At 36.3% G+C, this 19,305-nt stretch overlaps 1 protein-coding gene across 1 annotated transcript in view; it reads left to right on the top strand.

Moving 5' to 3' along the window:
* The window catches only part of MYOF (myoferlin), a gene marked incomplete at its 3' end in the record, with an annotated part of 49,568 nt that overhangs the window by 8,626 nt on the left and 21,637 nt on the right, over positions 1-19,305 (top strand). The window contains 8 exon segments of the mRNA XM_010164048.1: positions 9,608-9,716; positions 11,136-11,220; positions 13,417-13,577; positions 14,063-14,191; positions 15,686-15,748; positions 15,863-15,913; positions 17,498-17,528; positions 18,002-18,134. Coding sequence (XP_010162350.1) covers positions 9,608-9,716; positions 11,136-11,220; positions 13,417-13,577; positions 14,063-14,191; positions 15,686-15,748; positions 15,863-15,913; positions 17,498-17,528; positions 18,002-18,134 — 762 coding nt within the window.

The raw sequence follows: 19,305 nt of genomic DNA, 5'->3' as shown, positions 1-19,305 counted from the left end.
GTTTCTGTTTTGGTTAGTGCTATTAGTGCATGTAGATAGGCTTGAATCCTACTCTAAAAGCCTAAACTCTACCAGTGCAGTATGTACAGCACCTATATACACCTAAAAGTGGGTTCTGCATTTTTCAGACACCTAAAAATCAAGTATCATGGGATCTAAGGCTGCAGCTTTTTTGTGTATGGTCCCTTTTTTCATTTGTGAGAGGCTAAAGGAAAGTTTTATTTGTGCAGTTGTTTGTTGAGTCCTCAGTGCTCAGACAAAAACTTCTTCATGTAGTAGTAAGATGCTTAGTTTTAGTTTTGACAAAATCAGGTTTTATTATTAATTTTAGAGAACTGAAGTTAGACAAACAGTAGCTATATCTACATGTGCCTGGAAGGTTATCTCACAAAACACAAATAGATTTCATTCAACTGAAAAATGAGAAATATATCTAGTTTTTCTACACATTAAGTAATTACAGCAGAAAAGATGCACAGTGTATGATTTTCTGGAAATGATTTTTTTTTTTTAGTTTAATCCTGCTGTTGAAGGCACTGAGAAAGGAGCCACCTTGAATTGAGGCTTCTAGCTTTATATGAAAGGAGATGACATTGTAAGAAGTTGTAGAGTACTGAAATGCTGTCAAGTGTCCGTGTTGGCATTTAAACTTTTTTTGTAGGTTTATACTCTTACAGAATATGAACATGTAATAAGTGAACATATAAGTGATTAAGGTGTCTTGTTCAACCAACTTTTACAAGAAATCTTTGTGTTTTTCAAACTTTTTCTTTTAATAAGAATGGGTTTGTTCCTATGAATTGAGTTGATAAGGCCTTTTGAAAGGTAGCCATTGAAAAAAACCTGTTGCTTTGAAAAATTAAAATGGTCTCTGTGGGAACACTAGAATTCAATTAATTCGTGTTCTATTAAAAAGCATAATATATAAACTTTAGTAAAGCTAGAGAATACTTTTTGTCATTTGGACCTGGACTGTGAGGTTCCTGCTGTATTTGTGATTAAACAAATAGATAATGCAGACTCTAACAAGTGTTATGTGGTTCTGAACACGAGATGAAAGAGATTTTAAAAAAAAAACTATCTGGAGTTTTGTAGGATTTAAGCTTTAATTTAGTATCAGAATTGGAGGTGTACAGGGTACCTTAAAGCAATGCATGCCGATCATTTCAATGAAGAAGACGTAAATTACCTGTTGAAATTGTTAGCAACCTCTTGTGTTCTGCATGCCATTTGTTTTATGACTCATCACACAGAAATAAACCTGGTCCCTAAAATCAATTGCAGGAAAAGGAGTAAGGTCTTGGGTGGTGGCAACCTAATCGGAAAGCTTTTCTTTTAGATAATCTACAGCAGGGGTCAAGTGCATTATTTTGTGCTGAAACATGCTTGTCCTAAAAGATCTGGCAAAGTCTGGGAGTTCTTTCTTAATGCACATAACAAGATAAAGCTTCATCAATGTGTTTAATCTTTAGCTATCCCATAGTGGTTAAGATCTTCTGCCTAACTCTGCTTAAATCATAGGATTGTTGTCTAAAAAGCTAAATGTATGCATTTGGACAAGCATCACTGAAAGATTTTTTTTAAATCTGTGCAGAGAAAAAGAACACCTTATAAAAAATGAGAAGCCAGTTCCCTACTTCTTTGTGTAAAGTCCTGGATTTTAAACATTATTTCCATGTTTGCTGCACTCTCGCACTCTTTTTTTCTGTCAATGCCAAGTAGTGTTAGCTGTTGCTATTTTGAAAGGGACTATGATATCACATCATCTTCTTTCCTTTTTTTTGTGTGTCAAATTTGTACATTTTATGACAATGAACTAGGCATGCATTCATATTTATTGATAGAAGTCCACGTCCATTGTTAGCTTTCTTTACTATTTTCTGCCTCCTCCCACTATGCGAATTCAGGGTTTTACATACTCCAACAGCTCTGTCATAAAATCACTGTGAGTCAAGCCAATGCCCTCAGATCTCTCATTCTTGAGATTCCTGTAGGTCAGTGAAGCAGGACTATATTGCATGCCTCTGACTTTAGGGAAAACCCAGAACCTGATATAGGAAAGCTTGCCAGTAATTAGTATTTTTTAATGGATTTTATTACCTATCAGAAAATAAAGGAAGGTGCTTATCTGAAGCCCCTAGAATGTTTCACTCTCTACATGGCTTCAAAGTTAAGCAGGCATGTGGTTTGTTTTTTGTTATTTGTAAATATCATCTGGACTCATATTTGTAGCACTTAACCCCCAGCTTGTATAAATGCCTGTTTGTTTTGCTTGGATTTATGCACTGGAAGTTGTCCACCACTTTGTTATTCTGTGTACAATTTAAAAAGTAAACCAGTAAAATTCTTTGGGAAAGTGACTTCCATGTATGGACCTGTGCAAAAATATTTATAGTCCATACCAAAGACAGCAAGACCTTCAAAGTAATGGTCTTTGAAATAAATCCCCAATAATCACCACGTATTTGCCACGTGTGATGAGTTTGGAAGGGCTATTGGCAGGGAAACGGGATAAGGGGGTGAGAAGTGGGAAACACATGAGTACACTTCCTGACTGTAACAAGATACTAGGAAATGTAATCTCGGATTTCTTTTAAAGATACAAATCACTGTAACAGCAGAAGAGATTTGGTATTAATGAACATTCACATTTAGACAAAGGAGCATATGAAAGAGGGGATGTGGAATAAGTTTCACACAACTTACTTGCAGGTATGCCTAACCTGTATTTCTGTAGAGTTACTGATTCTGTTTACTAATACTAATCCTGAGTTTGAGAGAGAGAGACTGCCATATCATAATTTATCCATTCTTTCACAGTACCCTCTTTTAATAATTGTATCTGTAATTAGATATATGCCTGCAGTGCTGCAGTATTCCAAAAAGATGCTTGGTGGAAGAGTGTGCCGATGACACTGCCGTGCTTTGTCTGCATGCTGGTTCAGGATGGGAAAGATGCAGTACGATGCCTACCTAGGGTCCTTACTAGTGAGAGCCATTATAATGACAGTTTTTTAAAAAGGGGGAGTAAGGGCTGGACAATATTGCATTTATCATAGAATCATAGAATCATAGAATGGTTAGGATTGGAAGGGACCTTAAAGATCATCTAGTTCCAACCCCCCTGCCATCAGCAGAGACACCTTCCACTAGACCAGGTTGCTCAAAGCCTCATCCAGCCTGGCCTTAAACACTTCCAGGGAGGGGGCATCCACAACTTCCTTGGGCAACCTGTTCCAGTGTCTCACCACCCTCACAGCGAAGAACTTCTTCCTAATATCTAATCTAAACCTGCCCTCTTTCAGTTTAAACCCATTTCCCCTTGTTTTGTCATTAACTGCCCTTATGAAAAGTCCCTCCCCAGCTTTCTTGTAGCCCCTTCAGGTACTAGAAGGCAGCTATAAGATCTCCACAGAGCCTTCTCTTTTCCAGGCTGAACAGCCCCAACTCTTTCAGCCTGTCTTTATTTTTATAAATAAAATTTATAAATTGTAAAATGTAAAAATTTACACCAAAATTTACATGTAAAAATTTATTTTTACATGTAAATTTGATGTTAACTGAAGTCTTTCAGAGGTAAAGGCCCAGTATTTCAGAAACACGGTGTTTGCCATGTACTTTTGACGTTATTCATGAGTACACCCATTAACTTGGGACATGTATCTAGTGTTTAAGCTAAGTGGGATTTGAGTCTAAATCAATAATCTTTCCTTTAGAGGTTACTGTTTTTATTTACTTTACTTTAAAGTCTGGACTGATTTGGGATTTAGTTTTTGAATGTAAAGGGTACGTGTAAGGGACTGTGTTGCCTGAGAAAGAACACTGAAAAGAAACTGCACCATCTCTTTGGCTTTATTTTCTCTCTGCTGGAGGAAAATAAGCAGTGGGGATTGTTATTGTTACTTTCAAGGTAGAGACAACTTTTGCTCAAACATTCTGCGACCTTCCTTTGCTGCAGGGTAGGCTAGAAGCAGAACAATGTATTTCTCAACCCAACTCCTTCTCTGTCTACTCACTCACAAAGCTCCCAGCCAATACACGCTGCTATTCCATTCAGTGTTACTCCTGACTAGTTTTGGGCACCTGGTCCGTTGCTGTGCCTAAGAGGTGACTTCTGAACCCGTGTTCCCTTCTAGAATGACACAGCAGAAGCCATGATTTGTTATAGCTCCTAGAAGCTTATACAGCTCTTCATCCAGCCCATTCTTGCACTGAGGCAAGAGGAGGAGCAGCACAGTGGGTGTTATTCTGGTTTTACACTGTGCCAAAACTTAACTCATTGCTTTGGCATGTTTCTGTAAATCAAGCCTGAAAGAACATTTGAATATTTTTCCATTTCTTTTTTCCTGGAGATAGAATTTACTGCCTCATTTACAGGATCACTGAACTTTTGCAGATAGATTAAATGAGTGTTCTTCATGGTAAAAAGATACAGTCATTGGAAAAGATAAATAAAGCAAACCACATAGACCAGACAGACCATCATAGGAATAAACTAGAGAGGACTCATATGGTCCATGCTTAGCTAGATTTTCCAGCATAAAGATGTTTGTAAAGAGAACACATCTGTTTTTTATTATGTCTAATACTGTTAGTAGAGAGATTTCAAACTCGCAGAACACAGATCTTTATGCAGTTAAAAAAAAAAACAAACAAAAAAACCCAGTAACTTCAGTTGTCCCCGTGAAGTTAAGAAAAAAAATGTTAACAGGAAGTTACAGTCGTGTCTGAATGAAGTGATTTTCATTTTATTTGAAAGAGTTGGGAACATGTTCTTTCTGTAGTTAGTAACCTAGCGACACGGAGGAAAAACAGATTGGGCACACCCTTTTCTCAAGCAGAAAAATACAGACACAAATTAACAGTACAGCAAATTATTTAGTCATGTTTAAGTATTTTCCTTAGTTAAATAATTTCTAGATTGTCTGAATCCTCCCACAGCTGTACCCTTTTGTGTGCATTCTTTTCCGTGTCAGTGTGGCTGTGCATAGTTGCGGGTTTTCCTTGCATACAGTGTTTGCAAGATCCAGCCTGGTTAAGATTCAGTTTGGCATTTTCTACCTTCTACAAAATAGTATGCATGCTTTTTTTATGTTTAAAGCTTGTTCTTTGCAAAGAGTATTATCAAATAACTAAAGAAGATAAAAATAGTTGGTTTGCTCTTAAGAAAAATTTTAAAACACAGCATGAATAACAGAATGTGGGTGTTGGGTCTTGCAGCATATAATGAAACATACACACTGAGAAAGAAAGGCTGAGAGAAAGAAAGGCAACTGCAGCGTGGGATCAAGTTTACTGATGAGATTAATTAATATGAACCCCTGCCAAAATAAACCCTTAAAAATAAGTCAAAAGAATTTAAATGCTCGACTCTCAGGGGATTAAAATCACTGGGCTTCCAGCAGAAGTGGCATGTAAGCAGCTGGAAGATGTGATATGCTAAAGAATTTAGTATAAATTTCTACCTTCAAACAGTGGAGAAGTAATAAAATAGTTGGTACTATGAGTTAGCATTTCCTGATCCAGGCATGGGTGTGAAGTTTCACTTCTCTTGGTTATTTGGGCAGCTAACAGGAAGTGCTAACCACAGCACCAACGGATTAATTAGCTTTGGCACAGATGCAGCAGTGTGTTTAGTAGCCAGTCATCAATAGTTCATTGATTTCATGCCGATAAAAGTATTTCCCTTTGATTTCTGGGGGGAAAGTATCATAGGCCTAGTACTGATAAGGTCTCATAGGCCTAGTTCTGATAAGGTGTATTTGAAGTGGTTTAAAATCTGCTTCTAAATCTGGACTTTGCATTTATCTTTGGTGTGTTACTCAGTGGTACACCAGAATGTTTAAACTGCTTGTGGCAGGACAGGTTTTTTGCTTTACTTGTGCAAAGCTGGAAAAGTTTGAGAGACCTGGCTGACTAGGCACTGTACATACACAAGTCTTAGGGATGGCCAAAAAGGTACTTAAGCAGAGTTAAGCAATACTCATTTGCTGTCAACTGCCAAAACAGCTGATGAACAAAAGGTCAGAGGATGTATTGAGCTATTCCGAAAGCAGAAACTATTCCACTTATAATGGTATGAAGAGACCAGTGTGATCTGGAATTAAATGGGCAAATGCTGTCTGCTTAGGCAAAAGGCAAAAAGCTGAAATTGTTGCAGCAAAGAGCAGTTTCCTTTGAGGATGAATAGGTGACAGAAAGTCTTTTCAGCTGTGCTGTTAGGAAAGGACTCCTTGTCACTTTTGAAAGTTGTGACTTCGGAGGGAGATTGCGTGCAATCCTGCCTGAAGGTAAAAAGAAAAGTCTTCAGAGTTCAGAGGAACACAGCAACTTCTTAGTAGTCTTGCAGGGAACTGGAGGTTTAGTTACATATCAGAAGCGAGTACGTAGCAGACTAGATGATCTTGAGTGTTCCCCTCCCACCTCTGTGGTTCTGCTAAGGGAGAGGTGAAACATCCCAAATCCAGAGAACAGGACCACTCTGGGGAAGGCAAAAGGCTAACTGCCTGAAGCTTAGAATTTGGCTAAAGCTTAGAAGTTGGCGAAGATAGTGTATAGGCTGAATACTAGATTTCTCACTCTTACTAGAGTGGAAAAAGACTGGAGACGATTGTTGCCCAATCTGTTAGAGGGGGGAAACAAAGGACTCTAGAGGCAACTGGTAGCAAGCAAGTAGTCTGTGGAACTGACTTCCTTTTCCGTATTCTGAAAGTCATCAGAATTCTACAAACAATTACTATGTCTTCAAATGTGTGCACAGTTATCATTTGCACAGGACAGATGAGGATGTAGAAATGGAAATTTATGCTGGAAAATTTCAAAAGCACTACTGTTGGTCAGCTGATCTTGAGTTAATGTCACCAGATAGAAGGGTGTGGTTGCTGAAACACTCATCCAGGTTATTAGGGACTGGATAACTTGCTTAACTGAAGTTCTTCTTTGAGTTAATGCAAGTCACTGCAACTCATATCAAATCAAAATAGCAAGTCTACAAAATTTTTCTACAAATGTACATAGGAAAAGATTTTCTTTGCCTTTCTCTAGAATCAGATTTGGCCTAGCTGGTTTTGAGTAATCTTGCTGGGTATTTCCTTTCTATGATACCTCAAACTATGTATGTTTCTCTCTGTTATTCTCAAAGGGGAAAGCATAGTTACTGTTGAAAGATTTGGGGAAAATAAGAATATATGGAATTGAAAGTTTTTCTTGATTAATTTTGCATTGCAAGAAAAAGAGCAAAGAGAAGCTGGTTTCTTTCAGTATCCAGCTGTGTAAATTAAATTCAAGCATTTGTTCCTTCCAGTTGAAGGAATAGTTTTGCGTTTGCTTATATTATACTTGCTTTCAAAGCTATTAATAAAGAGAAAAATGCATTAAGCTACCCAGTATTTTTCTCTCTAACTGCTTTGGGATTTGCAGTCGTTATGGCATGAACCTTTTCTCCTTTTCTTTGACTGTTGAATAGTATCAGTGTCTGTCTGTGTGACACCTGCTCTTTACATAGAAAAGTTTGGTCAAACATAGAGGGAGATGTTCTATTTGGTGTGTGATGTCAGACTTACTTGACTTCTATATAACACCAGTTTTTGGAATGTTGAAGCCACAGGGGAAAAAATAAAGCCTCTTTCTGTTTGAGAGAGACCATCTGCTGTGGTTTCCTGAGGTAGGTATACATTACTGTTTGGTGTCAAGATTTACTACATCAAATCATAAGCAACATCAAATAATACTACAGTTGGAGGGATAAATAAGACCACTTGTGTGATGTTCCAAATCTAGGTTTGTCTTGTGGGTTGAATGCAATTTTGATTGCATAACAGGAGAAATTGCTTCTTAAGCTCCCTAAGGTTGAGAAATGCCTGGAGTCAGTGTTTCAGCCAACGTCCAGCTCTGTGCAGCAGTTTGTGAAAAGTGAAAATGTACCTAGGGTTGATCTCATGCTCACTGAAATAACTAGGTGTATTTCCATAGTTTTTTAAAAGGACACTAGATCAAAACTACAATATTGAATCCAGGTGTCTGTTCAGTAAAGGGAGGAGAGGCAGGTGTTAGGAATGGAATCAATGTTTCAGTTACGGTCATCTTAAAGGTTAGAACAGCTTCACGCATTTCCTCTGGGGCATGGCCTGACCTTAAACTGCTTTTCACATCTAGCCCATCCCCTGTGTGTGAGGAATATATGAGGCATAGCTGGAATATTACTGTGCTCTGGCAGTTTGGGGGGCAGAAGTGAAAGGTTTGAGTAGTGAGTCATAAGTGTCAAAAAGACAACTGGGATTGGAGGAGTGTGATGAACTGGGAAAGAAGAGTTGACTGAGGAGGTGACAGCACCGAAGTAATTCTCACAGGTCATTCAAACAGAAAGTGTAGTAATTTTTTGTGCACAGCTCAAAGTTGTAATGTGTAATACGTGGAATGTATATTTGCAGGAAATTACTCTTTTATGCTTACCTATCCTAACATATTTTGCAAAAAGTAAATTACATTCTTGTGGCAGAACACTTGAGAGCAGCCATAATAATGCTCTTGCTCCATGTCAAAAAATGGTCTTGAATCCTTAGCTTCTTCATGAAAAAGCACTGTAATCTATTCAAAGGGATCTCAGTTAAGGTCTCTGCATAGATATTTTTTTCTCTTTGGCAGCAAAGCTGGTATTTTGTTTGTAAGGCATGCTCTTTTTAATATTACAGGGTGAAATTGTCTTGGGAGTATTTCATTGGCAAAAATCTCAGTTATCCCAAAAATCCACTTCAGTATAGGAGTAAAGTGTTATTACATACTATGGGAATGAAATGCAGTGCCAGATATCATGAGACCAATGCTGCACTTTCAGAAACTCTGTCTAAAATAAGTTTCTCAGGTTAAAAATGCATGCACTTTTCACTTTCTTGAGGAGGATGAGGGTGACACAGTCCCAATGTAGGCAGAAGTAGCTTAGGAGAGTCTACCACATAATGTCAGATCTCCTGGGCAGCTTCCTTTGGTAGGCCTCTATGGAGCCCTATCAAAACTTTCTGAGAATTTAAAGGCAGGAAAAGAACCTGTTCCAAAATGTAGAGTATGAGCAAGAAGATTAATTTTGTGAAGCCTCTAGTAAGCACATTGGTTGCGTTTGTTCTGTTTCGTTCTTTTCATTACATGCATGTCTTTTTGTGTGTTTCGGTGTGGTACAACCGCTGGTACATCTGGCTTTTATACATAACTTCTTATCTGAGAGTTTGCATAGTTTTTTTTTAGTATGGCATCCTTTAGTTAACCAATGATAATTCAGTGGCTGAAACAAGTGATGTGGCTGTTCAAAGTTACACAGAACATTATTTTCAAAAATACACATAAAATTTATTTAAATTTAGGTTTTTAACATCTTTCAGGTTAAAGGTCTGTCTTCCGTAAAGAACATCAGCACATTTAAGTGTAGTGAAACAGAAAATACAAATTAGCAGTACACAATCATTAGATAACATTTGCAATGATCTTTTATTGTGTCTTGGGTTTTCAAGTTGTGGCTGGAATTATTTGGTGGACTAACAGACACAAGCAAAACACAAAAGGGAACTTCTGTTTGGTGTATACTTGCATTCTAATAATGATTTTTACCTCATTTCAGATTAATTGGGAGTGCATCTGTAGCACTTAAGGATCTTGTAGGTAACCAAAGCAGATCTTTTCCCTTCAAACTCGTACCTCTGCTAAATGAACGGGGACAAGAAACTGGAGTGAGTGGCTTACATTTCCTTGTTTTACTGTATTTGTGACCAAAATACTCCAACAACAGGGTTAATAGTGAAACAAAAATATTTTCAAGTTATTTTTACTTTATAAATTAAATACTTGGAATTTTGTATCAAAAGCTCCAGTCAGAAGAAATTTATAACAAGATATAATTATGTCTATACCATCTGAGTTTGTTTAATATCCTTTAAGTTAGATAAAATGTTTCCTGTGTATGTATTATGTATTTGTATATAAGTGTTATAAATATTATGGGCCACAGGGTATGCAGGGAAATCAGCCTGATGTTGAAAAAGAACATTTTCCTAAGTACCAGATGGAGTTCCCATATGCACTTTTTTGATGTATTCTTTCTAATATCCACCATGTCATAGCACTGATTCTAGGAAGCCCATAATCACTGTCAGCTGAGTTCAGAAAGTTACACAAGAACTTGCTTAGCACATGTTTAATTTTAACAGAGTTATTAACTGGTTATTAACTTAGTTATTAATTAAGTAGTTTCTAGAACTGGGACCTCACAAAGTTTATGCAGTCTAGCTGTTAAGGCACTTCATATTGCATTCTAGCACCACTTAATAGTAAGAGGCTTTAAGGGTAATTTCAGTATCCCATCATCTGTAAGTTTAATATTATGGTTAGCTGGTCACAGGGTTGGGCTTTTTTTGCTGACTCCTTATGTTACTGTGGCAACTAAGAATAATAATGGTTTGTTCAATAACCCAAAACAGCAGTCAAGCACAAAAAAGACAATTCTATAATTAGAATGGAAAATAACATATTGGTTTTCTTCCAGGATGGAGGTATGAACAAGCAATCAGAAGAGCCAGACAGGAAATTTTCTGGTTCAGACTTGTTATGTTGTTCATCAGATAGTGATTTCTCACTGCCTTTGTTTTTCCACCTGCAAATTTAGGATGTCACCTAGTCTGCCATGAATGTTGTGGAACTAAATAAATTAACATTTATAGAACATCTTATATACCTGTATTGTGACAGATTTTTCTAAATACAAATACAGTGATTCCATTTGTTAGATATTATTTTAGATATTCCATTATCTGCCATTTGTGTAATCTTTATTGTTTGTATGCACTATAGCTTAATAACAGTTTATTAATTTACTAATAGCTGAAATTTTATTAAAAACTGTGCTGTGACTATGAATAGTTAATTATTCATGTGCAGTGTTAGAACAACTTACTGCTTTAAATCAATTATTGTTGACTCGATCAGTTATTGGATGAGGCTTTGAGCAATGCAGCCTAGTGGAAGGTGTCCCTGCACATGGCAGGGGGTTGGAACTAGATGGTCTTTAAGGTCCCTTCCAACCCAAACCTTTCTATGATTCTATGATTGTGAATACTGTGTACTTCATAAAAAATCAGTGTATTTCTCCGTAGGCAACAATTGATTTGGTAGTAGGGTATGAGCCACCAGCTGGCCCTGCAAATCCAAGTGATCCAGGAGGGACGAACACACAAGAAGGTATTTCAGTCTCTTCTCAGAACATTATTGTTAAAAGATCATGGAGATATTTAAGATAAAGCAAGAATGTGATTCAACAGCATTGTTCATCAGAAAAAAATGTAACCGGAAGCAAGCATGTCAAGACTGGCAGATAGTGATTTTAAAGAAATTAAAGATGATTCAGAACTACAGCTAGGAAGAAAATTGTCATTTTCTGACATAAAATGGTTTTTAACATCATTTTCTCCAGTGGAGTAAAGTTACAAAAGAATGAAGTTGCTTAAAAGCTTTTCCAAATGGCTTTTGGTTAGGAAAGAAAGGTTTTTGAATGCGCAAAGGAACAGCAGTTATCTGCTGTAATGCTAGGCCTAACAAAAAAAGCAGGGAAGTCACATTTTTGGAAAAATAGATTCTATGACTTTCAATGTCAGGGAGCTTTGTGAAAAGGTTTTCACAAATGTTCATGTAACATTTTTTTTTTTTCCCCCCTGTAGAATAAATAAGTTTTGAATGACACTTGTACCTTCTATTAAGCTCAATATTTGACTAGCTTATGAAATATTGTGATCAGTAGGGAATATTCTTTGGTCTCTATATATCTTATTAACCAGGCTTTTGCTGAGAGTGTTTCTGAGATCTTCTGGTTTTCCAGACTCTTAAAAGAACTGTGAAGTAACAACGGGTTTTTGCAGTTGACAAGCAAATAATTGCCCTAATATCCAAACTGTGTTTGTTCAGAAAGAAGTATATGTAATAAATGTTATGAGTTTGAGGAGAAATAATTCAGTTTGGCCATTATCTGCTGATAGATAATAACATGAGAAGGAAAAAATTGAAATGAGTAGTCTTCTCGGGGGAAATTGTGATTCCACTGACTCTGTATTTTGGGAGAGTGGAAGGGTAGGTAGTACAAACACAGAAGTTGTGTGTTAAATTACTACACTTTGAAATAATTTTATAGAAATGTGGACTTGAAGGCTAAAAATGCAAATTGACTTATATGAGGTTATTTTCATAGCTTTTAAAAAATGTACTTGAACTATAAAATAATACAGGTAAAATAAAACATGGCAGGCTTTTAGGTAGTACCCAGCAACTGCATGAAAATTACTTCAGTGCAAATTATCAAACACACTTTAGTTAATTATGGTAAAGACCTATTTCCCATGAGATGAAATCATCTCCCCAACTGAGATTGCTACAGCTCAGTTTCAGAAATTTAAACAGTGCTAAGTCAGGGTATGTAATCAATCAGTTGCATGGATCCATCCAGGCAGATGGATTTTGAGATATGTTAGGGAGGTGGGGTCTTCCTGTTGTAAAATACATGGTATATCAATCTCTGTGTTTTTATATGTCTCTTACAAACATCACCGAGGACTTCATTATGCAAAGTGATCATCACCCTGTGTTGGCAAACTATTTAACAAAATTAAACATTCTATTAATGCTAACCATCAGAGACACAGCTGTTCTTCCTGTAGATTTTACCATAGTCACTATCCTTCAGTTAAGAAAAGAAGTTGAAAACACAAGAGAATGACACACTTTTGTGGTCTAGATATTTATGGATCCTGTTTTGCAATACTGGAATCTCACTGTATGATGCAGTATTGTAGTGTCACATGGTTGTAGAACAGTCTTCCACAGAGGTATTGTGATTTCAGAACTGTCAAAGAGGCTTGCTAAGAAACTTTAACTTATTCCACAGTTAAATGCTGTGGAGGAGGATTCAGAGTTCTGTTTTGGATGGCAGACTCTAAATGTCTTCTTTAAAGATTCTAAAGTGAAAACCAATGCTATGCTATAGCCTAGTCTTGCTGCTGGGAAACAGCTTCAACTGCAATAAAATTTATCTTACTCTTCTGGTGTATTGTGAACTAGTCTGGTGATGATTACAGCTGAACTGTACTTTGCTAAAACTTCAGTCCGTTGGTTCAGAAAAGTGTATGGGAATTGTATTAGGTACTCTGCATCCTGAGGAGAGGCACATCTACAATTAGTTTGGTTAGCATATAAATTTTTTCTTAACCAGGCTAAAATGTCTAGCTTTCAAAAGGAGTCGGAAGCATGTGGTTAGCCAAAAAAATTGTTGATATAAGATAATAATACAATTTTAGTAGAACTCTTGGATATCAGACTCTTACTTCTGTAACTTTAACATCAAGTTGTACTATTTGTTTATTAATTGCACTTGTTTTTTTACTGTATGAGATGGAGAAGATGAGGGAGGTTATGACGATGGCTTGGATGGTCCCATTGGTGGTATCACACCAACGCTTCCAAGTGGCACAAAGGAAGCCCAGCTAGCTAAACGCATCACCAAAGGAAAGAAAACACGGAGAATCCTTTCTAACAAACCACAAGATTTCCAGGTAATTGATTTATTAAATGTTACATGTTCCCTTTTTCTGCCTAGCATGACATTGCTCCTTTCACATAGCCTGATCATAATTTAATGCCAGATTGTGAAAATCTAATGCACCGTAGAGACAATTAGCCTCTTCACTGGAAAGCCTGTATTTCTAAAGTATTCTTCAAATTTGTCTGTTACAGAGATGTCCAATTTTGTACAGTTCTGACTGAAATCTAGATGAACCTTATATATTGTATAGTTGTATAGATTTACAATAGTTGTAAAGAACTACAATAGCAGCTTGAAAAATAAGTAGTTAAAAGCAAGTAAAAAAAATGTTACTGAAATAATTATCCCCAACTTGTCTAGCAAAAATTCAAGTTAAATTATACTTGCTATCATAATTACCACTTTTTGGTGGTATAGTAAGAAATTGTTGTCACCAGGATGATCGATAATATAAGGTATGAATTAATACAAGTATTTGAATTTTTTTTTCCTCAGATTCGTGTTAGAGTCATTGAAGGTCGTCAGTTGTCTGGAAATAACATAAAACCAGTAGTCAAAGTTCATATTTGCGGTCAGACACACCGAACAAGAATCAAAAGGGGAAACAATCCATATTTTGATGAAGTAAGTGGTGTTAAGAACACTGTAGCTGAAATGTTGATGCTATCAAATGTAGAAAAGTAGTTATTACAACTTTCATTATGATCAGTGAATAAGAATTTGCTAATATTTAAGGGTAATTATGGCTAATAGGCATTTTTCATTTCCTTATCCCTTTCTTTTTGTATTCACATCACTAAATACATCTCTATCACTGGCAGTCTTAGCAGATAAAGCTATCTAGAAGGAAGTAAAACTTCAACTGAGACATATGGAACATGTTCTTTGATATAGTTGGCCATGTAACATAATAATGACTTTGAATAGCTGTGTGCAAGTTATAAAATCACAGAAAAATTAATTAGGAATCATTGTGAATCTCTATGGTGTGTGCAAATGAGCTTTCAGTGCAATGCTTTGGATCCATAAGACTGCCATGCAGAATCTAGAAATGTCGTTGCCTTGCTACCCATGATTTGTAAAAGCACAAATGGATTTATTTGTCGAGACGGGGATGTGTACATCAAACACACTGAAATAAAGGAGATAATTCAAAGCTATATAAGGAACACAAGAATAATCCTGTGTCCAGAAGACTAATGTTACAAAGCTTAAGCTTAACAGAGAATGCTGAGGAATAATTCTCATTACCTGGACATGTGTGTGGAAAATTCAGAAGATTTTTGTAACTGGGTGACAACCACGTTTAACACATGCAGGCAAAAAATAAGGAAGTTATAAAACTTTGAGACTTGAATTAAGCTGTAGTTAGTAGTCAAGATTTATGAAGCAGTGGTAAAAAACAGGGAAGTGAGAAAGCCAGTTGCACCTTGTATTGAATCAATTCCTAGGCAGTCTCAGTATCCAGACTAGGCTAAAAATGGAATAGGAGGGACCATGTTTATGTTCCCTTCCCTTTTGTTGGATAAAGTACTGACTGGAGTATAGCTGGGCTCAAAGATCAAACTATGTATACTATTAATAAAACAAAAAAGCTAATAAATAGTATATTTATCTTCATGCTTCCAAACTGTCAGATTTATTACTCTGGCCTTAAATTTTAAGGATGCAAATCATTACAATCACTATGACCACTAGCCCTAAACAAGACCTTTTTGACAGCTACAACAGAGGTGGCTAGACCAGGATTGAATGACCTGGAAAATTAACAACCTTTCTAATTCCCAAAGCTGTTCCCCTGAGGAAAACGTGAAGTGCAGAGCAAGGAGTAAGAGCAGTGCTGAAAGTTTGCAGCAGAGCTATACCTACTGCATTAATTCAAACAGAAGTTGTGACTGTTTTGTTTATTTTGTATTGAATTTATTTAATAAATTTAGTTTTTTATTCTGTGCTAAATTATCATAAAATGTGTCCAGCAAGGAGGCAGGGTAAAAGTACTGTATGCTTCACAAACATGCTTCACAAGCCTCTTAAAATAATGTTTTTGCATTTTCTGTTCAGAGAATTATGTGTTTGTCATTATGAGACAGGTTTTTTTATTTGTTTTTACTTTAACAGATATTTTTCTACAATGTCCACATGACTCCTTTAGAGTTGCTTGATGAAACAGTTAGCATTCGGGTAAGAGGAAATGGTGCATGTTCAAAAGGCTGGTGCATGTCCATATGGCACTGGCTGGCCATTTCACTGTGATGTTTAGGAACATTCCTGTTTCATGCTTCTCTGTCTTTTTAGGTGTATGATTCTTATTCTCTACGAGCAGACTGCCTAATGGGAGAATTTAAGGTGGGTATGAAAAAACTTCCATATCTTAATTAAATAAAATGAGAGAAAATTTTAAAGTTCTTATTTTAAATGTTTAAATTTATACTGCCTCAGTGTGGGGCCAAAGAATTTCCTGATAATGTCTTGCTTCTCATGCTAGAGACTGTTTGCTCAAAGCACTAGGAAACAGGTTTTTTATTTGAGTGGAAGATTGCTGTTAAAGAAAATAGTATGTTTTATCTACCAAGTTTTCTAACTTGCATCCAAGAGAAAAAAATATTTACCAAAAGATAATTTTTTCCTCAAAAGGTATCAGGTTGATTATTTGGTATGAGGTAGGGTTTGAAGAGATAATTTCATTAGGTAGCTAATAGGCAGAACAGTGATATGTATGGCAGCATAAAGATACACATTCTCAAGTGGTGTGGAAATACGTTCCTTTGGTCAGAAGTTTGTTAAGTAAAAGAGATGGTGGAAAAGTCTCTTAGTTAAAGTACTTCTGTGGTTCTGATGATATTATTGAGATTGTTTTTATTTGCATTTGTCATGGTCAATATTGGGAGATAGATATCTGCCTGTTGAAGGTATTCCTAAAGCAATACAGACAAAGACTTCCCATGACAGTTGTAATCGCTACTGGAATCCCCTGTTACAACATTTCCAATATCAGTGTTGGCTGTATTTTCTGTTTGCTTATCTTGTATTGCGTAAATTCAGTAGGTCTCTAGACTAGCTTTTCACAGAAACATGAAACTACAAAAGAGTGCTCTTTTCTAAATGAAGCCGTTTCTGCCACAAGCTGGTTGCTTTTGCTTCTCACTGCTTATTATCTATGTAATTTCTAGTGATTCAGACAGTGATATATTGCTCTGTGGAGGGTTGATCATTCACTAAGCAGGTGACAGCATGTCATTCAGCTACTTTCTGGTCCCGCAGGCACACATTCCAGGAGAAAACCCCAAGGGTATTCTTTCTAGAAAATCACCCTATCAGGCTTTACCTGCAAGGAATACTAGCCCCAGTCACCACAAGCAAACTTACTTTTCTGAACACGTTTGAAATCTGATACATGTTTGAAATGGTATATGTGCAATCTTCTCCAGATTTGACACAATGGGAGGAAAAGTTGCCTGTCATCTTCATAAAAGAAAAAGGAAATTATTCATTAAAAAAACAAGCTTAATTTCTGGAACTAAAGGGAGAGATGTTGAGCAGGAAATAGAAACAAAAGAGTTCTGAAAAGCCTGTCTGAACATAAAATAATGGGGGAACATAGGGAATTCAAGAAGCAGTAAACTAGCCCCATCTTCTCTCTCTCATAAGTGAAAAAGCTGGGGATCTGAGGAAAGAAGAAAGCAACTACAGATGTTAGTTCAGATACATCTTTTCTTTCTTTTTTTTCTTGGCTGCTGTATCCATTCAGATTCCCTCATTTCTCAGTGTAAGGCATTTTCTCTTTCTCCTCACAAGAATATGCTATGTAAACTTTATTTTGTGACAAGAGAACGATGTAGTAGTACTCATGAAAAGCCTGAGGGGAGTTGCCCTAGCAGTTTGCTGGTTTGATATTTCTTCAGAGGGTAATGCCTTTGATCTTTATTTCAGATTGATATTGGCTATGTTTATGATGAGCCTGGTAAGTAACAGTTACTTCAGAGCTTCTTTCCTAGCTTGAAACTTGAAGTTGAAACATTTCATTAAATTTCTAAAGTAAAAGAAGAAAGCTAGTGGAAAGTTATTTGAGATGGCTGCCTTAAGTATTTACTTTAAAAAATCCAACAATATATAACTCATTTCAGTGGTTTCAAGATGAAGTGTAAGCACCTAAAATTTGGATATTAGTTTTGGTATTAAAGACATAAAATGTGAAAAATAATGCAAAAATATTTTATAATTGTGTCTCTGAATTAGTATGCCACAACATTTTAACACCACTAGATTTCTTGTTTTGAATGGCACTATTGAGACCTGTCTAGGACAGAATAAATTTACAAAATAATTAATTTAGGATAAAACATGCTTTTCTAACAGTTGACTTTGATTTTATGATTTATGACATTTTGTAATGGATATTACTGGGGGCGGGTGGTGGTGTTTGTTTTATTTTAGGCCATGCAGTCATGAGAAAATGGCTTTTGCTGAGTGATCCTGAAGATACAAATTCAGGAGCTAAAGGCTATATGAAAGTCAGCATTTTTGTCCTGGGAACTGGAGATGAACCACCAGTAAGTTTCATTTAAATGTTTTTCTTCCCCTTTCCACCTCACAGATATTTATTCATGTCCCCTTGACATTTTTTGAATACTGTATAATTCACTCTGCGAGCAGTTTTTAAAATACAAGATTCACAGGTTGTTTCAAGGATATTTAGTACTAAGTGGTGAACTCAAAGCTTATTGTGTTACCCTGTCCCATTAAGCAGCCTCTGGACCAGCTCTGGGTGTGTTGATCTGCCATTTGTAGATACTTCTTCACTTTCTGGAAGAAGTAGAGATGTGTTAACCTGGTGTTCCATGCGAGCTAATATGTGATTCTGCTTAGCATAGCTAATCAGGCTGAGCAACATATTGATACCAGTTCCAGGACGAAGTCAGGTATGTCTCCCGTACTGTGTAATGTAGACAAGCCCAAAGAGAAACCTGAGTACCAGAAAGCTCCAAATATTGGCCAGGTGAAAATCAGACCTATCAGTAATTACAGGTTAGGCACAAGTAGTTTGATGCATATGAAAGCAGTCGGTAGTTTTAACAATTCAATCCTTAACTGTGTGCTGTTCAGTCAGGGTAAAAACAGACCCTCTTTTCTATGTGACGTTTTTCTCACTTGACCATCGTCTGTAGTTTAAGTTCTGCTGTTCTTCCAGCCTGAGATTTTTGCATACTGCTGCTCCTTAGTTAAATATAATATGGTTCCCAGAATTGTGGAAGATCTTCTTCCATATTATCTCTCCTTCCTACTATCCTCATGATTCTTGAAATCACAAAGATATGTCTAGTTATTTGAGATTAATTTTTATATTTCCTATGTATTTTTAAGGAGGAAGTGGTTAAGTTCTAGTAAATTGTATCACAGTTGTATGCATTTTCTAATTGCAGTAAGATGCCTTACTGCAATATTCATCTTGAAATGAGTATGAAAATTGCATGAAGTTGGCATTGTATGGGTGCCAAAATCATCTGATGATGATTTTAAAGGCGTGATTATAATAGATTCCTGCAATTGAGTACTTTAGAGATAAAAATCTAAATAAAATAGTTTAGGTATAATTAATTTTTATGGCGTGAGAATGTGATAAAATCTCATTCTTTATGATGAAACTGACAACACTGTTCTATCTGGTATTGTGGGCACCAGTTTAACTAATTGCCTTAATTCTATATATTACTTCTTCTTATATACCAGATATGAACCAC

The sequence above is a fragment of the Antrostomus carolinensis genome, unplaced genomic scaffold, assembly GCF_000700745.2.
Source record: "Antrostomus carolinensis isolate BGI_N321 unplaced genomic scaffold, ASM70074v2 scaffold16013, whole genome shotgun sequence".
In the NCBI taxonomy this organism is placed as follows: Eukaryota; Metazoa; Chordata; class Aves; order Caprimulgiformes; family Caprimulgidae; genus Antrostomus; species Antrostomus carolinensis.
The sequence above is the reverse complement of the archived record's forward strand: the minus strand, read 5'-3'. Positions and strand labels throughout refer to the sequence as shown.